Source organism: Diadema antillarum, unplaced genomic scaffold (genome assembly GCF_040938485.1).
Source record: "Diadema antillarum isolate AM-2024a unplaced genomic scaffold, OU_Dant_1.0 seq00001702_RagTag, whole genome shotgun sequence".
NCBI lineage: Eukaryota > Metazoa > Echinodermata > Echinoidea > Diadematoida > Diadematidae > Diadema > Diadema antillarum.
The window spans coordinates 629,470-652,984 of NW_027272392.1; the positions used below are offsets into that span (position 1 = coordinate 629,470).

The 23,515-nt window shown below is 38.4% G+C and overlaps 1 protein-coding gene across 1 annotated transcript; it reads right to left on the reverse strand.

The window, feature by feature from the left end:
* Positions 1-1,188: 1,188 nt before the first annotated feature.
* On the reverse strand, positions 1,189-23,298 carry LOC139711783 (long-chain specific acyl-CoA dehydrogenase, mitochondrial-like). The gene is made up of 9 exons (XM_071623637.1): positions 23,138-23,298; positions 17,979-18,125; positions 15,730-15,867; positions 12,045-12,209; positions 9,782-9,848; positions 8,800-8,964; positions 7,113-7,328; positions 6,042-6,169; positions 1,189-1,392 (listed from the first exon to the last, which is right to left on the reverse strand). Exons 1-9 carry the CDS (start codon positions 23,269-23,271, stop codon positions 1,212-1,214), a joined length of 1,341 nt encoding a protein of 446 aa, XP_071479738.1. The 5' UTR covers positions 23,272-23,298; the 3' UTR covers positions 1,189-1,211.
* Between the last annotated feature and the right edge of the window lie 217 nt (positions 23,299-23,515).

Here is a 23,515-nt window from a genome sequence, read left to right on the forward strand (position 1 = left end):
CATTTATCCAAATTATTCAAGAATTCATTGATTTGAATAAATACTGACAAATGTCAGCATAAACTGTATGTGTTTACATGAAAGAAAAATCATCAGGATTCCGCAGAAAATGAGTAAAAATTCAAACAATTTCATATTATTTCAAAGACGTTTCTTTCCATGCAACATTTTCACAAGGCATTCAATTGTTAACTCTCTTGGAGGAGTCTGCACCTTTGAAGGTTTCTGTAACAGATATATGGCGCCATATAAATGCTGTGGATCATCATCATCGTCATCATCACCATCAACTTATTCTTCCTCAAAGGAATGCATAGAATTTTACGTGACATTTATCAGATCAAAAAGAAAAGACAGTGAGTTAACTCTGCTGAATACCATAATATTCTGGTAATCACTTGTCAATTATTGCACATCTGATCTCTCTCAATTCTTGTTTTGGTTAAACATTTTTGTTTTCCCTCTTTTCCCTCTCATTTTCTTATATATCATCATCCAACATACATCATACTGTAAAAGTGGAAATTTTTGTGGCGTTGACATTTTCACGCCATCCACACAAAGAGAAAGTAGCAAAAAAAAAAAGCATACAAATATTTTCACTTGCCATATGTTCTAGCAGTTAATGTCTTGATTCCTCGGAATTAAAAACACGCGAAGTTCATCTTACCTGGCCGAGCATGAAAAGAATTATTCACACAACAATATCCACTTTTACTGTACTTGTCTAAAACTGGCCAACTTTTGCATTTTGTTCCCTGATTCAATGAATCTCAGCAGCTCCATGTAATCTATTCATTTCTCCAATACTGGATACACAGTCAAATTCAGGATTGCCAATTTGATGAGGTCATAGTGATGACTTCTGAAGCAAAATTATCCCAGGAGTAGGTCTTCTCTGAGAGAAAAGATGAAACTTGATTGGTAGCTACATTCAAAACCACAGCAGAGCTTCTCCACATTGTTTTTTTTTTTTTTTTAAACTGCTGATGACTGGTCTCAAGTATACTCGGGGCAGGTGTCTATGGGAAATGCATGTTGTAACAAAATCAGCCCGTCCTCATGGGCTTATGCATCCCTTTCTTTGGTAAACTGACAGGGAATGTTCCTTGCACGAATCTCACCTTTGAACCCCATCCCAACTCCCCACCCCCCATCCCCATCCCCCCACCGACCCAGCATCTTTCCTGCCCCTTGTCATAGTCAACCACTTAGTTAGAGGAAACAATGGGTCTGTAGATGAGTTCCTTCATGATCTCGTTGCTGCCGGCGTAGATGGAGTTGACCCGGGTGTCACAGAAGGCCCTGGCGATGGGGTACTCCCACATGTAGCCCCACCCACCGTGCAGCTGCAAACATTCCGTTGCTACCTTGTTGGCAGCATCGGTCGTCCTGGGTAGAGATGAGAGAAGGACACGAAATATGTGTAAAGGAATTCAGTGGACTCCCATTATAACAAAGCGCTCAGAAGTTTTCTTTCATTATATAATAATTTCGTTATAACCAAACAAAACAATAAAGAACATAGAACTGATAATGTTGCAGCAGAATTTACTTCGTTATAACTGGAAGTTTTTTATAACTGTGTTTGTTATAGCGGGAGTGCACTGTACTTGGCATTGATACCAGTTAGTAGACCATTTTGGTAATGTATTCAAATTCTATGCATGCTTTGTTCAAGAAAGTTGCTTTTAATGACCGCAAAGGCTTGCCCTATCTAGCAACAACTATTAAGTGTACTCCTGACTGAGGAACTTAACTGGAGGGAGCAGGTGAGTGAAATGCTTTGTTACGAGGTTGTAGGATAAGAAACAAACACGAATTGTAATATATTACACAAACTGTCTATCGATGTGATAAGAAAGAGGTAGATGAAGGCACACAAGGTATCTCTTCCTGGTAAAAGGGGGAACTAACACAAGGTAAGGTGGTCTTTGATATAAAAAAAAAGGCAAAGTAAAACAACCCAGGGGGTGTTTCATAAAGCTGTTCGTAAAGCTACGAACGACTTAAGAAAGACTGGTAATCAGTTCTGGTGCTGAATTATGGAAATTCTGATAAGTATAGCACATCAGAACTGATCACCAGTCGTTCTTAATTCGTTTGTAACTTTACAAACAGCTTTATGAAACAGAGCTCCGAACAGTTACAACTTCATTGCCAATAGACGAGGTTCCGTGACGTCAAATGACGCGTTGCCTGAGGGGCAAAAACAAACCAAGTGTGAATTAATTAAATAAATGCATAGCTCTAATAGTGGGGTGGCTTAGTGAAATTATCGTGACACGGCGGACAAAAGCATGATTTTTTCACCAAAGGTACTTCATGATGTACCTTCTCAAAAAATAGGGTGCTCCAAGAAAATTGATGCTGGGAAGGAGGTTAGAGGTCAAAGGTCAATGACCTTTATTCGTGAAATAGGTTTTTTGGCTATTTCTCAGGTCAGGAATATCCAATCTGGATAAAACTTGGCAGGAAGAATATTGAGAACAAGTAAAATATTTTGATTGAATTTGGGGTGAAATTTCCAAAGGTCAAAGGTCAAAGGTCAATGAACTTTTTCTAAAAATCATGTTTTTGTTTATTTCTCCAGGTAGGAAGATTCAATTTTCACAAAATTTGATATGAACGTTGTATAGAAGGTACCAAGAGTATAAACCAGGGGTCAAATATAATTGTTGATTTGTGCGTTGCCATGGCAACCCAAAACTAGGGTTTTTAATTGAAGTTAGTTACAGGAGGCTATTTTCCAGTTTGGAAGAGATTCCATTTGAATAGGTACAACTGATCAACGGGATGTATAGAGGTTTGAAATACTTTTCATTAGTGTTAAGTGGTATGTTGCCATGGCAACTACATATATAGATTTTGGTTAAACTTAAAGGAGACTTCAGAACTTATGAATTTGAAGAGATTTCCATCAGGGTTGGTATTATTGATCAACAAAAAAGTCGCCAGACAAAGATTTGTCACCTTTATAGCATGTGGGTTGAGTGAATGCAGCAACAATAGTAGAACACATCAGTGAGAGTTTGAGGAAAATTGGACAATCCGTTCTAAAGTTATGAATTTTTGAAGTTTCTGCTCATGCAGTCGAGGCTGGATGAGAAGACTACTATACCTTGTAATATCACATGTGTACAACGATATAAAGAATGAATAAAGAAAATTCAACATAAATTATTTTCGCTTACAAAAGGATACTCGACTTCTCTTTCAGAAGGCAGGGGGAATAATATTACCCTTGACATACGTCACTAGCAAGTCAAAGAAACTATGTGAACTTTATTCAAAAAGTATGGTTTTGTGAAATTCTCATTTCATTTTCCTTAGAATGTGCGCATGTGACATCATACACTGTGGTAGTCTTTTCATCCAGCCGCGACTGTGCAGATACCTTAAAAAATCATAACTTTTGAACGGATTGTACGATTTTTTCCAAGCTTTCTGTGATGTGTCCTACTAATATTGTTGTATTCACTGAATCCACGTGCGCATGAAGGTGGACTTGTCCTTTAAGGACAGATTCTGAAAGAGCAGACTGTAAGCTTTAAAATGATGTATCACACAATTCAAAGGGGTTCCCCTAACCTATCTAAATAATAATACCGGTACTGGAAAGAAAGCACACACTCTGGATAAGTATGAACTGAGAAAAGAGGCTGCATTGTCTATTTTAGCGTTTAATCTTTACCAAGCTGTCTCATGTCATTATGTTCATCTTTTCTTCCCCCCTCCAATTTTCATTTGAGTTTGTCATTATTAATTTTTGATGATAAGAACGATGCCACAAGGCATTGTTTCTTAAAAATGCTTCAACTGCTCCTTCAGGTCCAAAATCTACATCAATATATATTATTTTCCTGATCTCCTCAACATTTTCCAAAAATAAAGCATACACCTTTTATGCATTGAGTCCTCCTTTTTGTGGATAATTAAAGGCAAAAACCCAAAATTAGTGCTTGAAAATTATTCTTAAGTGTGAGTTACGGATAGAAAGAACCTCTGTAAAAAAAAAATGAATCTGTATAATCAATGTTAAGTATTGTTAATAACACAAAATGTGAACAATATTTCTATGATAACATGTTTCCAGACTAAACCGTCCGCATTTATGCTTTAATGAGAAAAATACTGATATCTCTTTATATGTTTGCTTTGATTGCAAAAACTGTATATGGTAGGATGTCTTGTGATACAACAGGGGGGCATTTCATGAAGCAGTTTGGTCAGATATTTTTCTGACAAACTGTTACAAACTACAGAAATCCTTGCATCTGATTGGCAGAGAGCAAATTTGTCCGACAACTTGTCGGACAAAATGCTTCATGAAATGCCCCCAGACCTACACATATTATGCATAAAATGTGATATCCTGAACATTTTTTTCAAGTCACTCTCCCAAAAGTGTATATATAGGACCTTTAAGTTTTTCTTGTGTTTGTTCCTGGCAGATTACTAGTACACAAATGCTCCAATCCATGATGACCTAACGGAAATTAAGGAAATTAAAATGAATATACTGAAAACCAAAACTACAGATACTAATAACTTACTTCATTCTTCTCTCCCCACCCCACCCCTTCTTTTTGGTTTCTTGATATACTAGTAGATCTACCTGACTTTGATAATTGTCATTATGTAACATCATCTTCAATTGACAAGGCGATAAAACTTAACAATCATTTCATTATGCTGCTGGACTAATGGGGTTAGTTGAACTATATTGTTTTTAATGTGCTATACTTTTTCCTCCTATCAATCACATGTATTTTTGGGTGGAATGTATTTTGACATAAAGCATCATAGAATCAACCGCCTTTGGGGTCGGGAATTTTGTCATATCATATTGTGATTTAGATTCTGCTCTATGCCGATTTTGTTTTATTTCTATCAACTTTTTAAACTTCCCCATAGACTTTGTTCACCAGCCAACTACATCCCACCCTCTTTGGATAATGTGAACCAATCAAACATTGCTTTTACTTTTTAATAACATGTCTATACATAGCTATCAGACCAAAAATATTCAAACCGCTTTAAGTCTTTATGAGTGAAATTACAAATATCAATATATCTTTAAAAATATTCAAATTGTCTAAATTCAACTTTATCTATGAAAGCAGACTTTTAACTTTTTTAAACATTTGAATAACCCCCATAAGAAATAAGAAACATATAAAGAGGGGAGGTGCGGACTATAAAAATTGCTTACGGGAACCAGGTAATCCCTGCGCTAAACCTATGGAATTCACACAATCTTGGAGGAAACGGGTTAAATTTGTTAGGAAATATGTAGGGCAATACCCAAAACCTTAAGTTCTCAATGGAATATGCAGCTCTTCTACTGGTAAACTAGTAGTTCTGGGAGAAAAAATGAACTGTGACATAGTCCTACACCTGGCTCAGTCATTGCCCAAGATTTAAAGTATCTGAGCCAGAGTCACATGTCACTCTTTGCCATTTCTCTACAGGAGGTAGACAGTACTAAAAAAATCCTTTACAAGAAATTATATGAAATTATTCAATGAAAAGGTGCTTAAGAAAACTGGACTATTCCAACACACCTCCCTCAGGTCTGCAACACAGACTAACCACCTGTTACCATAGGAAAACCAGTAAAAATGGTGTATTACTGTAAACATGCACATAATATGTCGTATTATGGGTCTGAATTTTAAGACTAGCAACCATGTACATTGCATTGCATTGTACAGAAACCTGGCGAATGCCCTGTGTATAGTCTTTGAATTCAGACATTATTGTTATGTACAAATTAAGGGCATTTTCTCATTTTTTCTGTTAGCGGATTTCTTGGAGCACCCCCTAATTTTGATCCTCATATATATACCAATGTCTGAGGAAAAAATGACACTTTTGTCCGGCGTGTCACGATTATCAGTATATTTGTCACTAAGCCACCCCACTATAATGTGCGGTATGCGGAAAGCATACCAGCCTGCCTGACTGGCCTGATAAAATTGTACAACTATCCCTCAACCTGTTGCCTTTGCCCACTGGTGGGGCAATGGTCATCTCACCAGAGTTTGGCCATGGAGGCTGTGTACGTGTCCAGCTTGTTGTCAGCCGCCTGAAGCAGGCATTGGTCTACAAAGCTCCTTCCCACACATATGAGGGTCTTTAATTCTGCAAGCTTGTGTTGGATTGTCTGAGTAAGAAACAAAAAGGCTCTCAAAAGTTCATCCAGACACACTACGGACTCTGAGATACATGTGATGCACATGAGAATATATCTGACACAGCCCTGTGATAGTCTTAACACATCATGAATGTTATAGCCTAGAAAAATGCAAACATCAGAAATATTACCTTGTAAATAACAATTTGATACTCACTGCATGAATTTTGAGTCATAGAATGTTTAGAAACATGCAATTTTTAGGTTTTAATGAAACAAGTTGGTGTGATGGTTCGTAGGGACCAACTGGCCAGTATTCACAAAGGTGGTTTAAATTAATTAGTTCATTGACTAAAGAAAGCGTGAAATAGGTGTACCTTTCTCATGTGAGTATCAACGTGCTGTAATTATTTGATGTCTGCCTGCATATGCAATCTGTCATGTGCGAATCGCTCTGAGTATAGTGGGCAGGTTATCCCTCATTTCAAAACTTATATCTGAAAAATTGTCATAGAATAACCACCTCAGTATCTTTCAGTTATGACAGTTATTGTTACATGGAAAATGTTACAGGATTGAGAGTATAGCAAGGGAAGAAGGTGTAGAGTTGTATTGTATTTCCTCTCTTGCTACTGTGAGTTAGCACACATGGTTATGGCAAGGTGTATAACAATACATATTCTTTTTGCTTGTTTCAGCTGTACTATCTGTCGATGATGTCACAAAATGAAAGAAAGGTTTTCGGGGTTGGAGCAGCAAAAAAAGATAGATAAATAAATATATAAAAATCAATTGATCAAAACCATTTGATAAATATTTTGATCAGCAATTCCACAATCTGTGATGTAATGACCTATTCAGCGGATATCACTGTTGAATGGGATGTTACAAGACTGGAACGGGATGTTGGGGGTCGGGGGTCGGGGGTCGGGGAGGGCTTTTACAGCCACTGATGCATTGTGAGTGCACCTACTTGGATGTTTGCGAGGGTCTTCCCAAAGGCCTTGCGCTGCTTGATGTAGTTTCTGGTCTCTTCAAACATGAACTCACAGTGAGCCTGTGCCCCGTCCGCCACGATCAGCCGTTCCCGCGGCAACTGCTCCATGAGGTAGTAGAAGCCCCGATTCTCGCCGCCCAAGAGGGCGCTCTTTGGGAGTCTCACATCCTCAAAGAAGAGCTCACAGATATCCTAGACATGTCACACGAAAACCACAAAACCACAACATGGCGGCGGTGGTGGAAATATCACATCATTACATTATCAGGTTTATTTTTTGAAGGGTTAAATAACTGCATCCATGCATTATTACAACAGTGGGCATGGTGGGTACTCAGACTAATGTCTCATACAGCAAGAAAATTAATGGACATTCTAGTCCTTACTTTAGACATTTAATTACAATAGTTTGTTGGTCTGTCTACACAAATACTTTTTATCCTGCATTAAAGTACTACTGAACTGTTGTCATATATAACTTTATAAGCCTTATAAAACAGAGCTGAATGTTTAATACAACTGAGAACAGCTCCTATGATTGCAGATTAGCAGATTACAACCTTATGTTACAAAATCTAATCGGTACTGAAATTGTTCATGACAATATTACAACACTGCTCTGAGCAATACCTCATCGCCATATGGCGGAGCTTTCAAAATTATCACTTGATACACAAAACTGATTACTATGTTTACGTGAACCTCTCTGTAAATCAGGTGGCCATGCCCGAAGAGGAATGGGCTTCAGAAAAAAATGTTTCACATACTAGTATAGTAGTAATTGCAAACAGCAAATCGATCACAGGTACAATACTGTATACATGATGCATTTTGTGAGGCTCTTATTTCTTGAATATCACAAGATGGGTGCTATTCATGAATTTAACAACACATAAAAATATCAACTGTGATCCTGAATGAGTTATATAGCTGTTTACATAGCAGTACAAGTACAACACATGCATGGTGCACGAACATGACAATGCATGTGTCTGAAATCTATGGAGATTTAATTACTTTGCATGTGCATTATGTTTGTACATGTACTAGTGCATTGTAAGTTGTTCAAGTACTGCAAATGTCTGCTTCACTTGAATGATCTTGAAATTATTTCAGGATTTAAGAATACATTATTATACTCGTACTTTTCTCGACTCCTCTTTCTTACGTTTTATAGCATTATTGATGTTTACATATAAGTAATTTTGCTTCTTGAAAATGAGTGAAAGATACCAATGCCAAATGTCTCTGTCCTATACTGTACTCTGCCATAGCAAATTCAACCATTTACAAAATTGTCGAGAAAAAAAGAAGAAGACTTTCTAAACATGGTGTATGGTATTAAACAGTAGTTGATCATTCCCACTGAAATACTTTTGATTGTCTAAGGTGATGACGCAGGAGCCATCATCACATGACTGCTTTGATAAATATACATAATCACCAAAAAGGTTAAGAATGAGAAATGACAATTCTAGACTGCACAGACACTATATGAAGAGAGACTGCATTAGAATTATGTGAGTTAATTTCTCAGAACAATACAAATGCTTACACCCTTGTGTCTTTTTTTTTAATGCACAAATTTTGATTTTTTTTTTCTTTTTTTAAATGTAACCTGCTTCTGGTGATATAAAGATGGCATGAAGTCTATTTCACTCACCGTAGACTTCTGTCCAATTTTCTCAAGAGGGAATCCCTTGGTAAATCCAGGCATGCCCTCCTCCACCAGAAACAGCCCGATGCCGTGGGCCTTCTTCTGGGCAGTCAGGTCTGTGATGGCGACGACGATCACTACGTCTGACAGGTAACCATTGGTGATGAAGACCTACAAAGCATGACAATAAAGATATAAAAAATGGAATGGAAAATAATATACTGGAGGAAAAAAAAAATCTCCTTGAGAATACTTTAAAGATAATATAAAGTTTTGGTACCTCAAAAGTTTCCCTGAGTTTCCTTGTCTTAGTTTGTGTTTCAGGTTAAAGTACCTTTCATATAACTAACACTGTGAGACTTACTCGCCCCAAAGTGCTCTCATGTCTTAGTAATCATGCAATAATGGTTTCGTACTAGAGCAGAGCGGGCTCTGAAAAATTCGAACGAGCCGTTAGTTTGACTCGACGCGGTACCGCGACAATCAATATACACGTATTGTACGAAACCATTATTGCATGATTACTTTTGAGGTACCAAAACTTTATATTATCTTTAACAACAAACTTTAGCAGCACCAAAAACCAAACAGACCCACAAGGGCATAATCATTATGGAGAAGAGCCGAGTGTGACCCTTTCTACTAGAGATTCACTTTATAATTTAATAGAGTTACACCTGCCCTAGTGACCTGCTGCCCTGGTGACCACCTGTCTATAATGACCATCTGCTCCTAGCAACCACATGGAAATCTCTGAAAAGAAAACATGTAACTATGAATTTGTGAATAGCAATCACCATTTTAGGATTTCCGGGCAAAAAACCAACAAAATGTTAGTCATTTACTTCTTGCCTTCTATTGGCCTAAAGTTAGGCACAAATAATCACAGGAATTCCAGAAGAAATTAGTATTGATGAAGTGAAAAAATTGTTTGTTTTTCTCTCTTTTTTCAACCTAAAGTCTCTATAAACTAATAAGACCCACTTACTTTGCTTCCATTCAGGATGTAGTCATCTCCGTCCTTTTTAGCGTACGTCTTAATTCCCTGAAGGTCACTGAAAAAAAACAACATGGGTCACAACATCAACAACAGCTTGTAATGAAATGGCGGTCTCCTATATTTTGTTTGTAATAATTCGATTGAAAAATCAATGATTTTCTAACTGTTTGTGTATGATTAAACTCACGTACACAAATATATTTATTTATTCATTTAGTTTGTGCTGGATATAATATGATAAGTATTGGAAAATTGTTTGTTACGTTGTATATACTTTGTGAAAAATGCAGAAATCAAATCAAATAAAATCAAATAAGATGTTGCCACATATCAAAGCTCAAATCACTGGGGTCCAATGAATTGCAGAAAACTTTGAAGCAAAACAGTGACATTTTGATGACAAGCACTCGGTTTTACTCAGTTTCCTAATGGTATATTGCTTTGTATTACTTTATATGGAAATAAAATCATTTGAATTTGAATTGAAATTTGAATTTGAATTGGTTACAAAAAAAAATATTTTTGCTCACTATTCAGGATACATTGACCTCTAAAAGGCAGCCTTACCAGCTACCTTAGATTAGCTCTGAAGAGTTCAAATTGTTTTTTCTCGTGGCATTTTTGTTTGTTTGTTTCTTTTTTAGTGCTTCAAACATATGAATCATGCATGGTCCTGTGTAGCTATATTTACTATCTACAATTATCCATGTCAAATATGTTCTAAATGTGAGGGCTGGGAAGTATCTTTAGTCAAGAAATATAAAAGAAACTAGAAATGTCGCTATGGCGACTGGTATGCCTCCGCCATAATGCATGATTCTCCTAATAGGTCTATAGTACATGTGGACAATGTGTGATTACATTTTCACAAAATTGGCAAAATATTAAAATGACATGTTTGTCACAAATGTATTGAATGTTTACCTTCCTTGACCTATGTTTAATTGGATGAATAGGAGAGCATGTATTTGGGGATTTAAGAACTTTAACTTGACTTTGACCATTTCATAAGTTTATGCACTGAGTAATTTTCAAGGTATGGAGAAAAAGCGCAATTTCTGTATTGAACAGTAAATTGTTATCATTTTCATTTGGCTTTTGATTTATAAGAGAAGCACTGTCAGGCAGAACATACATAAATTCAGCATGTACTAAGTTTCAAGATAACTTGAGCCACTTCCGAGATATGGAGAAAAAAGTAAGTTCAGCACGTTCACTTGATCTTTGACCTTTTGACCTTTGACCTTCTTGGCAAAAAAAAAAAAAATCCCAGAGAATCTCTATTGGGTTAGACATGCATACATCAAGTTTTAAAAAAAATATATCCTGCTGGCATTGCATAAATATAAGGAAAATAGTAAGATTTTGAAGTATTGCCCTTGACCTTTGACCCCTGACCTTTGACCCCATGAACCCTAAATTCCCTAGATAACCACTGCCAGTCAGTAGATGCATATACACTATGTTCTATGAAGATACCTTGAACAATTTCCAAGATACAGAGAAAAAAGTGAAATTTTAACATTTTACTTGACCTTTTGACCTTTGACCTTTTGACCTCATGACCCCAAACTTTCACCAGAGAATCTTAATTGGGTAGTACATGTATACACTAAGTTTCAAGAAAATATCTTCAGGCATTGCATAGATATGGGGGAAATAGTAAAATTTTAAGCATTTGACCTTGACCTTTTGACCTTTGACCTTGAGCATGTGCACCCAAAAGTTGATAGGCACAACTTCACCCCCTAATACACATACATGCCAAGTTTCATTAGGATACCTCAAAGGTTTTGGTAGTTACCCTGTCCACAAAATTCATTACGGACGGACGGAAGGACGGACGGACGGACGGACGGAAGGACGGACGGACGGACGGACGGACGGACGGACGGACGGACGGACGGACGGACGGACAACCCGAAAACATAATGCCTCCGGCACCACTTCGTGGCGGAGGCATAAAAATGAGTGGAATGATAACAAAAGCTATCTGGATTTGCTGATTCCGCTTCAGACAACTAACCAATGCAGCAAAGGCAAAGTCTCCTTCAAAAGAACAAAATGTCTGGAAGCTTAAGAAACCTTACAAATGATTTTCAGCTCAAAAGACTCTTGGTCTAGTCTTCATCCAACTTCATTATTCTTACCGAACATGCTTTCTTCCATTTGAATGAACTCAATGATTTGTCGAATTTTGGTCACTCATCACTGGGCACGTAACTTCACGGGACACATAAACGTTTCATACCTGCCAGCAGCTGGTTCAGTCATGGCGATGGCGCCCACTTTCTTTCCCGCCGTCATGTCGGGGAGGAACTTCTCAATTTGTTCCTGGGTGCCGTACTGGGCTATGTAAGGCATGACGATGTCGCTGTGTAGCGGGAACGATGACCCTGCCCCATTAACATAGGCCCTCAATAGAAAAAAAAAATGCAGACAAATTTGAAGCAAGGAAGAAAATGCTTGACTGCATAATCAGTATCAACAAAGGCAACAACCGACAATGAAAATAGCTGAAGATCCTATGCAACAGTACAGAAATTGCACTGAAATTTCTTTGATGATTTTGAAAAGTTTTAAATATCTTTTTCATTGAGTCCCATACCTGGTATATAGGATCACAAGAATGCTTTGTAAAACATTTTTTGTTTTAATTTTTGGTTGGAAGAAAACATTTGCCTTTTGTCAGGACACATAAAATACTGTCAGTGCTATCCAACCTATGGGTAACGTTTATGGTCTATTGAAAACTAGAAATGTCGCGATGGCGACTGATGCCTCCGCCATAATGCATGATTCTCCCAATAGGTGTACTGTAAAACGAGGAATTTTCGCGTGCATTTTAATTTCGCGAATTTCGCGAGCGCCAAGATTCGCGAAATTAAAATGCATGCGAAAGTTCTTGTCTACACTATATGCATTGAATGCCAGTTGCAGTTCGCGAAAATTTCATGCCGCAAAAAAGGCCGTCGGCTCCAATTCGCGGAAAATTCATGCCGCGAATATATCATGTTTTACAGTATAGTATAATGTCTTCACAAAGCGAGATAACAGTTTCACATAACTGGCAAAATATTGAAATGACAGGTTTGTCAGAAATATCTTGAATGTTCACTTTCCTTGAACTACGTTTGCTATAATTGTCTATTAAAGAGTGCAGGTACATGTATTTGGGGAATTGAGGATTTCTACTTGACTTCTGACTGACCCTTTTATAAGTTTATGCATTGAGTAATTTTCAAGGTATAAAGAAAGAGTGTAATTACAGTATAAAATAGATTTTTTTTTTTTTTGCATTTAAACCTGGCCTTGACCCTTAACCTTTGACCTTCTGGCAGGAAATTTCCAAGAGAATCTCCAATAGGTAATACATGTATATTAAGTATTAAAAATAATGCGAGCATTGCATATACTAGTATATGAGGGAAATAGTAAAATTTTGACGAGTTGACCTTGACCTTTGACCCCCCTGACTATTGACCCATGACCCCTAAATTCCCTAGATAATCCCTGCCAGTCAGTACATGCGTATGTACGAAGTTCCATGAAGATACATTTAACCATTTGTGAGAAAAGTGAAATTGTAACATTTTCACCTAATCTTTGACCTTTTGACCTTTGACCTTATGACATGAAACTCTCTCTGGAGAATCTTTATGCAGTAGTTCATGTCTACACTAAGTTTCAAGAAAATACCTTTGGACATTGCATGGATATGGGGAAATAGCAACATTTTTAGCATTTGACCATGACCTTTTAACCTTTGACCTCTTGCCAATGTCACTAAAATCTATTCAACTAATTGCCGTATCATACATCATCATCCTTGGACCAAGTTTGGTGAAAGTTGCTTCATCCAGGTTTGAGTTATCACGTAAAAAGATAGATTTTAGGATTTGACCTTGATCTTTGACCTTTGACCTCTGTCCAATTTCACTAATAGATTAATCAAGTAATTGTTCCACCATACATCATCCTTGGACAAAGTTTGGTGAAATTTGCTTGATCCAGTCTTGAGTTATTGCGGAAACAGATATAATTTTATGATTTGACCTTGACCTTTGACCTTTGGCCGATTTCATCCAAAATCTAATCAAGTTATTGCCCTATCATACTTTATACCTGGACCAAGTTTGGTAAAATTCCAGTTAATATTACTCAAGTTATCGCGTAAACGAATGCGGACGGACGTACGGACGTACGTACGTACAGACGGACGGATGGACAACCCGAAAACATAATGCCTCCGGCACCACTTCGTGGCGGAGGCATAAAAAAAATGGACTATGGAGTAACAATAACTTACATATCACATAGAGGCAACATACATGTACCAGAACTTCATTCACATCACTTGTACTTCACAATCAGGGGTGGTATTCTGAGGTCGTAATTAAAGGCACTCGATCGTGGCGAGTGGTTTGTGCGGCACGGAGACGAACGCAACACGCTGCCTCCCCCATTCTGTATCAAATGTAGTGACCCCGAATGAGAAAAGCGCTGGCTCAATGGGTCAGCGAACAAAACGCTAGACTACAAGAGCTCTGTGTGCACTACAAATCTCCTAACCCAAAATGGCTGGCCGAGCGAGCCACAAGAGCTTCCGAATGGACGCACACTCTCAGTGCGCATGCACATGAAGAGAGGCCAAAAGAGCCACCGTCTGCGTCTTCTGGCCTCTCTCCTCCAATCACAGCAGCTCGCGGTGACAATGTTTGTGTATGATGCGTACACACACACGCACACACACACACACACACACACACGCGTCTTCTGGCCTCTCCCCTCCAATCACCGCAGCTCGCGGTGACAATGTTTGTGTATGATGCTTACACACACACGCACACACATACACGTGTCTCAGTGGCAGCATTGTCCCACACGTTTATGGATATAGCACCGAGTCTGGCATTGCGCAGTTGCATGCACAAACTTAGGTCGTTCGGAGTTTACGTACCATTAGGGATGACGATCAACTGCCTTTAAGTATGTGATTAACTTTGCAATTAAGTCGAGAAGCTAATAGGCCCTTAATCATGGGCAGAATCGGTATTCTGAGGACGTAATTAAGGTATGATTAAGTCCCCTATAATTATCTTACGTTCCTCCCATCTAATTGTTATTCCATCCAATCAGATGCATTGTTAGAAGCCAAAATGATGATTACACGCGCATGTGCCCTCAATGCACGCTCCTCCATGCCCCCTGTAATTACAACCTAAGAGCTCTATGCGCACACTCTGGTATTTGATTACAACCCCTCACCTATGCACGCGAAGATCTCAACCTCTTTGCATACATAAAATGACAAAATTCCTCGAAGATTGCCTATATTTCTTTTTTTCTCTGAATTCTGCGGATACCATGAAAACAAGATTCAACCGCTCCTCGGTTACAAAAGATGGTAATTAGGCATCGTTGTGGTAGAGAAAACACGCTGTTATGCATGATATCGGAGTAGTTAATGACACTCTTTGGTATCATTAAGTTTTCCATTAACTTTCATACTTAATTACACCCTCAGAATACCGATTCATAATCAACTCTGTGATTAAGTCCTCTCAGACGTGCACGCGCATTGATACGCGCAAATGCGCAAGTCTTTCCCGCCAAAACGCTTGTTGCTATGGTAGTTAATATACCCCCTACTTAATCATGCTCTCAGAATACCAATTCGGTAATTGAGTGCTAATCAGACACTTAATGAGCCCTCAGAATACGGCCCCAGGCCACAGTAATATTGCCCTCTGTCTTTGTACATGTTTGTCTCCTCTGAGTTATCATCATACATGAACATTTTCACCTGGGAAATGTGCAACTCAGCTGAGCTGTCGTGTCACACGTTTGCGAAAGTGCTTGTGAGACACACGAAGATTGGTTGCTACCTGTCTCACCTTGCCAAAGCTCCCCAAAAATCTCATGCCCAAACTTACTGCTCCTCCCACGTGATGGCTGCCATTAGGATGTCGCCGCCGATGCCACCTATTTCCTCTGGAGTGTCCACGCCTAGCAACCCTGCCGCTCCCATCCTCTCCCATAGCTCCTTGTCGATGTGTCGCTGCTTCTCATATCTGAAATGAGAGCAAGCAAAACTCATCTTATTTATGGATTACTGTCAATTAAAGATAGATAGACAGACAGTTAGATAGATAGATAGATAGATAGATAGATAGATAGATAGATGGATAGATAGATAGATAGATAGATAGATAGATATAGATAGATAGATAGATAGATACATACATACATACATACATATAGACAGATAGATATATAGATAGATAGATACATTGACAGACAGATAGATAGATTGATAGACAAAATGGACAGATAGATAGGTAGATAGATAGATGGATAACATATACATGGATATATAGATAGATAGATAGATAGATAGATAGATATAATCAGCTCATTGTCAAATAAATCATATCATATTGATGGTCCCTAAGTAATTTCTACACCAGAAATGCATTCTTCAGAGCAATACTCATGATATAATGTGATATCTTCAGACATAAGATTTTTGTTTTTGAGATTTTGAGATTTAGTGAATATATACAGACTTGAGAACTTAAAGGACAAGTTCACCTTCATAGACATGTGGATTGAGTGAATGCAGCAATATCAATAGAACACATCAGCAAGAGTTTGAGGAAAATCAGACAATCTGTTTTAAAATTATGAATTTTTGAAGTTTCTGCTTAGTCACTGCTGGATGAGAAGACTACTACAGCTTGTGATGTCACATGAGTACAACGATATAAAGAAAATATAAGGACAATCTTATCTAAGATATTTTCACTTTTCTCGCATAATAAAAGAACACTTGACTTCCTTCTTTCAGAAGGCAAGGGGAATAATATTACCCTTAACATACGTCAATGACGTGTCGAGGAAATGTGCACTTTTTTCAAAAAGTAAAGTTTTGTGAAATTCTCTTTATATTTTCCTTATATCGTTGTACGCATGTGACATCATACACTCTCGTAGTCTTCTCATTCAGCAGTGACTGTGCAGATACTTTAAAGATTCATAACTTTTGAACGGATTGTCCGATTTTCCCCAAACTTTCACTGATGTGTTCCAATAACATTGCTGCATTCACTCAATCCACATGTATATGAAGATGAACTTGTCCTTTAATTTTGAGAATTATCTAAGACAAAGTGTACAATCACACTAGTTGCTACAGCTATATAATCAGCAGTGTACATGTCCAAAGACAAGCAAAGGTTACATTGGAATCTGCCACACAGTCTATCCATTATCAATTTTCTACTCATACCCAAGTTTATTCAAAGTTTCCATAATACAAAAATTACATACGAACAATAATATGTAACAAGGAATACATTGTTGAATATATGCGATTAAAACAATTTGCATCAGGGTTTTGAAGATACACACTTATAGGATATGCAAGAACTGAGCTGAGAGAATTCAACACAACAAAAGACAGAGGAAATAATAATATCATAAGATGATGATAATAAAGTATTGGTAACATTTTCTGCAGCACACAAAGACAGTGTCACTATTTAAAATGCAATGTCACGTAGCTTGAATACCAAGGTTACACATATGTGCAGCATTGTGACAACACGCAGGAGTGCTGGTGCATAATATTCCATTGCTATCACAATGTAAATACGGCTGTGTAAACAGACCCTACACCACCTAGTCTTTCTTCAGGAGCAGCAACGCCACTTTTTTTTTTTTTAATCAGTATGCGACTAAGTCAAGGTCATGGAGTCAAGAGGGGCCTGAGCTTTTGATCCAAGCAGAATCTTTGTCAGAGGCAAAATGACAAACAAGTTGGGAAAGCAATCACTTATCACTCTACTTGCTTGCCACAATTGGATTAGCAGTTTTCAGCAGCTTTTCTTTTCTTTTTTACTTTTTTTTGCTACATTTAAGCCACAATTATGAAGGACTTAGTGGGTAATCTCTTGACATCAGAAGTCAGGCAGTACAAGTTAAAGTGTTAAGCATTCCATTGCCACTATCATGCTATTGCTAACAAAGCAGAGATATATGTTTTGTCATGAAATGCCGAACGTAACAAAGTCTAAGATGTAAGCCAAGACGAGACAGCACCCTTTTTTCTACACGAGTGAAAGCTTTGTGAAGTGAAGCAAGAACAATTCCCCTCCGCTTGGTCAGAGGTGAGGCGCCATACCTGTCCTGGTTGGGTGCCACCTCCTCCTGGAAGAACCGACGGACGTTCCTTCTAAAGATGTCGTGCTCCTCACTGAAGATTGGCCTCGTGCCTATGTCCATCAACGTCTCGGACTGTCCCACATACTGCCTGGTGCTTTGCTCTCGTCTGGATGAATACCCCAAGAGCAAAGAAAGAAATGTCAGAAAAACTCTTCTGATCAACAGAGATAAACCACTGTAACAATTTTAAACATATTATTTATGGTGAGGTGGGGCAGGAGTGGGTGGGTGTAACTATACATATTGCTTGCATTATTAAATGATTTGGGAGAAAGAACTTGCTGATAGCAATGACACTTAAAGTATGACAACATAAAATCAAACAAATACAACAACAACAGCAACAAATCTTTGTGTCATAGCCTGTGGATGACATCATATTCACATTTCAAAGTTCTCGTCTAGATTGCGTGCCCCCAAGCTTTCACCTTGTCCCTAGTGGAACTGCACAAGTTGACATTTCCCCTCCATCAAATTGTTTTTGCACTCAGCTATAAGTAAAACAAAGCAATCCTAATACAAGGTGGGTCCCACCTTTATATCAGGATTGATCTGATTTGGATATCTAAGCAATTTCAAACCCAATCTTCATCAAATAAACTTTGAATTGCTGTTAGAGTTGTATGCTCTTTCATATTTCAGAAGAGGTTTCTAATTATCTAAAAAAATTAATCATAAAAAAAAAACAAAACAATGGAAACCTGTAGCCCCATCTCAACCAAAACTGTACCATTCCTTTAGGTCACTTGTCATCAAGGACATTTCAACAGTGTTTGCTAAAGACAAGCTTGTACTTGGACTTTGTGCTCACTGAATAATGATTTGTTTTTTGTAATGCCAATATGAATGACAATCCCCCTCCCAAAGACAAAAAGTCCACATGTGTCAGCTGTGTAGGACAAAACCACGATATTGTATGAGGGTAAGCATTTGTCAGATCAAAGTCCTTTCTTCTCTTTTCCATGATATGAAATGGAAAATGTAGATATAAAGGTCAGGTCATTTCATTTCTTTTTCAGAATATTGTATCTCCTCCATGGAAGGAGGTAACGTTTTCATTAGCATTGGTTTGTCTGTTTGCAAAATGACTCTAAAAGTTGTGAAAGGATTTGAATGAAACTTGCAGGAAAAGTTGATGACACAAGGAACAGATGATTAAACTTCAGTAGTTATCCAGGAATTTTAATGGATTTTTGACAGATTTTTTTATCTTTTAGCAGGTAGGGTAAATGAACTTGGGAGTTCAAGTTGAACATATATAAGACTTGCATACACGCTATAAAGCATGTGTACTGCTTGGGCAAGGCACGGCGTAGCTGTATGGAAGCTGATGACGTACAGAAAAGGCTTCTATATTGGGAAATTAGCCGATTTTCAGTATACGTGTATAACGGGTGGAATTGAGCTGCTTCGTGAATGTCTGCGCTCTACGAGTGCTTTTCTACAATATGTAGTTAACTTGCTTTTCTTTCTTCTTTGCCTGATGATGTTACAGCCACCTTTTCAGTAAGTCCTTGTTTTCATCTGAAAGGCAGTACTAATTTGTTACCATAATATTTTGATAACAAACCAAGACAGCCTAATAAAAACTGATACACATTACACAACATCATGAAAATATGATCTGTGGAGATGTGGGGGGGGGGGGGGGGGTCATTAGTCATACTCATTAAAAAAATCAAAAAATTGTTTGTCGCAGGTCATGGGATGAGGTCATAATCGAAGATCTGTACACTTCTGAATATGATGGTGATCAGTTGGACAAGATTTACATTTTCATCATATTAGATTTTAAAAAAATCACAACAGGTGATCAATAACCAGACAGTAATACTGTTCAATGCGCAGCAAATCTTAATAAAGTTTGACTTTGAGAACAAGGAAAATACTTTGCTGGTTTTAAATGCAGGTAAATCACAGTGTATGCACTGGATGTATTCATACTTTTATCCAAGATTAAACATAAGCCAAATACACCACAAAATTTGAAATTTCAGTATTATACAGGTGCCCGCACCTCGCCAGGGGCCCGAATACCGTCACCCTGTTTAAAATCATTACGAGCACACTGAACAATAATTGATGCCTGGGACTGCGTTCAGTACGCTTGAAACTTGGGAGGACTACCACAACCAAGCAAATTGTGGTGAAAACCGAAGAGTGTTTCGCGAAAATCTGAAATTTATATTAGGAATACGTGTTATAAGTATCATTACGGTCACCCGCACGCGTCTTTTACGTGTATGTCTATGGGAGCATCACGGTCACCCGCACACGTCTTTTACGTGCTTTGTCTATGGGAGCGCGGGGTGACGAGTTGTGGGCCACTTCCTTAGCTGCAAATTCCCGTATCGATCAGTGAACTTGTGATTCTATTGGAATCTTCAGCATTTTTCCTGTATGTGAGTGGGATTTCATAGAATTTCAGTGACAAAATGTGATTCAAATATGCTTACACATCAACTATGACGAGGTGCGGGTCACCCAAGTATACTAGCTGAATAGCTCTTTCATGTCAATCTATAGTTTAGGAATAATTTCACTTTCACCAGCACTTCTATGATACAGTGCTTTGTATTCCAATTTCTGTTAGAAAACATGAACATGCACAATGCTTTGAAACTTAGATTACTAACTCCAAAATGCTACTGGTAGACAATAAGCTACCTCCAATGCTATAAAGGGGACTATATTCAGGGCTGCACACTAACCCATTTTTTCTACTGATCCGACCTGCTTGTCGGACCAGTAGGTACCCAGTTTTTCCATTTTTTACTGGTCAATATCTGAAAAAGTTACCGGTACTGGTCCGACAGCGATTTTTACTGGTCAGGGACCGTCGAACGGTGCCAGTGTGCAGCGCTGCTATATTCTAGAATGGCCGCATGAATGGTGCTATTCTGTTTTTGTTTGCTATGTTCAGAGTTTGGGTTTTTTTTGGGGTTTTTTAGTCACCATGGATAGACAAATAGACGCTCCCCTTTCAATTGAGGAAAATGAAGTCGAACAGCTCAATGCACAAGCCACTAAATGTCAACATATTTTGCCTTGTGTATGGCTTCCAACAAGGAAGAAATAAGCAGCTTTCTGACATAAAGAAAAGCAGCAGAGCATGAAAGGATGAAAGATTCACAGCAGTAACTCTCTGCTTGGGCTAATGAAAGGCCAGTTTCACGTCAAAGAGAACAGAAGAATACAACGGTATGGTCCAATTGTATGGTCCAGTTCTACGACATTTGCTCCTGTATCAAATGGCTCCCATGAAGTATCTGCACGCTATTAAAGCCAAACATAAAACCCGACTGTATGGTTCACTTGGTCATGTTTCTTCCCAGGTCTTTATGCTACTTCTTCTTCTTTTTGCAAGGTGTTTCTATGGGAACACACAGTCTGCATCTAGCCACTATCTCTAAATCAGAGTCATACCCATTTGTGATGTTTTACCTAGTATTCTTTATCATGAGGGTGGGATGATATGCATACTAATGTAGGGACACTCCTGTGGACAAGGTTACAGCTGTAGTCATGCTGAAAGTTCATTGTTTACTTTGATGGTTCATTTTCTTTTTAACGATTGCAAAACAAGAAATATTACCACTTCATAAGCAGTTGCTTGTATGGATGGTATTTGGGTAAGGCCGAGATGATGAAAAACACAATTTTAGCACTACAAGCTTATATTTTTTAAAGCAAGTGCTATACTTCAGCAGGGACCTGGTAAAATCAAAATTTATGCACAATGGGAGGGGAAGGAGTGATGTTTGGACAACTTCTGCACCTCAAGAATCACTTCAAACTTTCAGATATCTTGCCCATCTTGAAACTAAAGACTCAAATGTAAGAACAGCCCTGCAAACAGTCAGATCAGCCCTACAAGTACGTCAGATCAAATGTACTTAATGTCAGTGAGCCAACAAGTTCTGTCATGCAGTAGATTTGATAGACAGAAAGATCCGTCTGCCTGGAGGAGTCTTTTATTTTCTTTGACGTTATCGCTCTCCTCCGTAGACAACATTTCCTCGACGACCAGATACAGACCGATCTTTCGGTCAATAGATTTGCCTATTCATTGAGGTGAACCTCCAAAACACGAATAGATGGCCCCACATCTGGACTGTCATCCAAAAGCAGGATGGCAAGGTCAGAATGAAAAGCGACCCAAATCATTACTGACAAGACTGGAAAGACTGGAATGACAAAAAAAAAAAAAAAAAAAAAAGTTCTATGATTACGCATTGATAAGTTTTACTGGTTCCAAGCATCATTTTCATTACGGAATATAAGAGGGATCATGCAGACATGTTGAAGTCTTTAAAAGCATGCTGACAGTGACAGCACAAGGATCTGCACCGTACTGGTTCTGGTAGAATACTACCTAGTATCTTTGGAACATTGTAAGCTGAATACTCTAATACAGTAATTTACAATGCACTTGTGACCTGTTTTTTTTTTCACATTGTGGTGCTAAGGCCACTTCAAAAATGAATTAATATTCACATTGATTATACATCTACTAGCTACTAATCAATAATTTACAGGTGTACTAGCATCTTGTACATTCAATAATGAAAAGGCATTTATTGCTCTATTGGTATCAATAAGGTAAGCAAATGCAGTTCAGAGAAAATTCAATTTCATGGCAGCATTTGACTCTAACGTTAGTCGAGGTCCCAATGACAATGTTCATTTCTGTCACTATTAAACATCAATTACTGAACTACACCCATCTATGACAATATTAAATTTGATAAGAAAGATCGATCTGCTGCTTTTGTTTTGTTTCGGCAATTATGCACTTTACCGTACGCTTTCTTTCATCGATTATAGGGCCGGGTAGACCAAGCAACTAGAGCTAAACTCAATAGTATGAAAGTATTTCTTTGACCGTCCCTCTTGCATTCGTTCAACCCACATAATTATCATGCTACATGTCGCAGTAACAATTCATAAACATGGACGAACTTTAACAAGCTCAGTGGCATGCTGGCATGGCGCAGGATCCACTGGCTGAAACGACAGAGAAACAGGCCCCCGGCCAGCCAGGAGAGGAGGGTAGATGTCGGCCGTTGGGGAACCTTGCGAGTGCGGCGAGCTGCGGAGCAAACCTTATCCACTTACCGATGACAATTTTGGCTGCAACATACATATCGCATTTTCTTTGCCTCCAGTAAAGCATTCTTTCTGAGGATTCTGTCGGAAGCGCCATACTTAGGAGACAGTTTGATTATGCTCCGCAAAATTCTCGACGTCATTTTGAAGCGCAGAAGAGGTCAAGAAGACGGACTGAGAAGGCTATTGTCGACACTAGAGTGTGTAAGATTTTGGTCTCACCTCCCTGGTTGAAGTGACAATGACAAATACAACGCTAGTGCTAGTGTACAAGCTAAGCACACACAGGTCCTCTTATTCGAAGGCGAGGCAGAGAGCTAGCTAGAGGCGCATAGTGATAGGCGCGGCGAACGGCGCTGCCAGGGAGTCGCGAAATCGAGGGTCTCT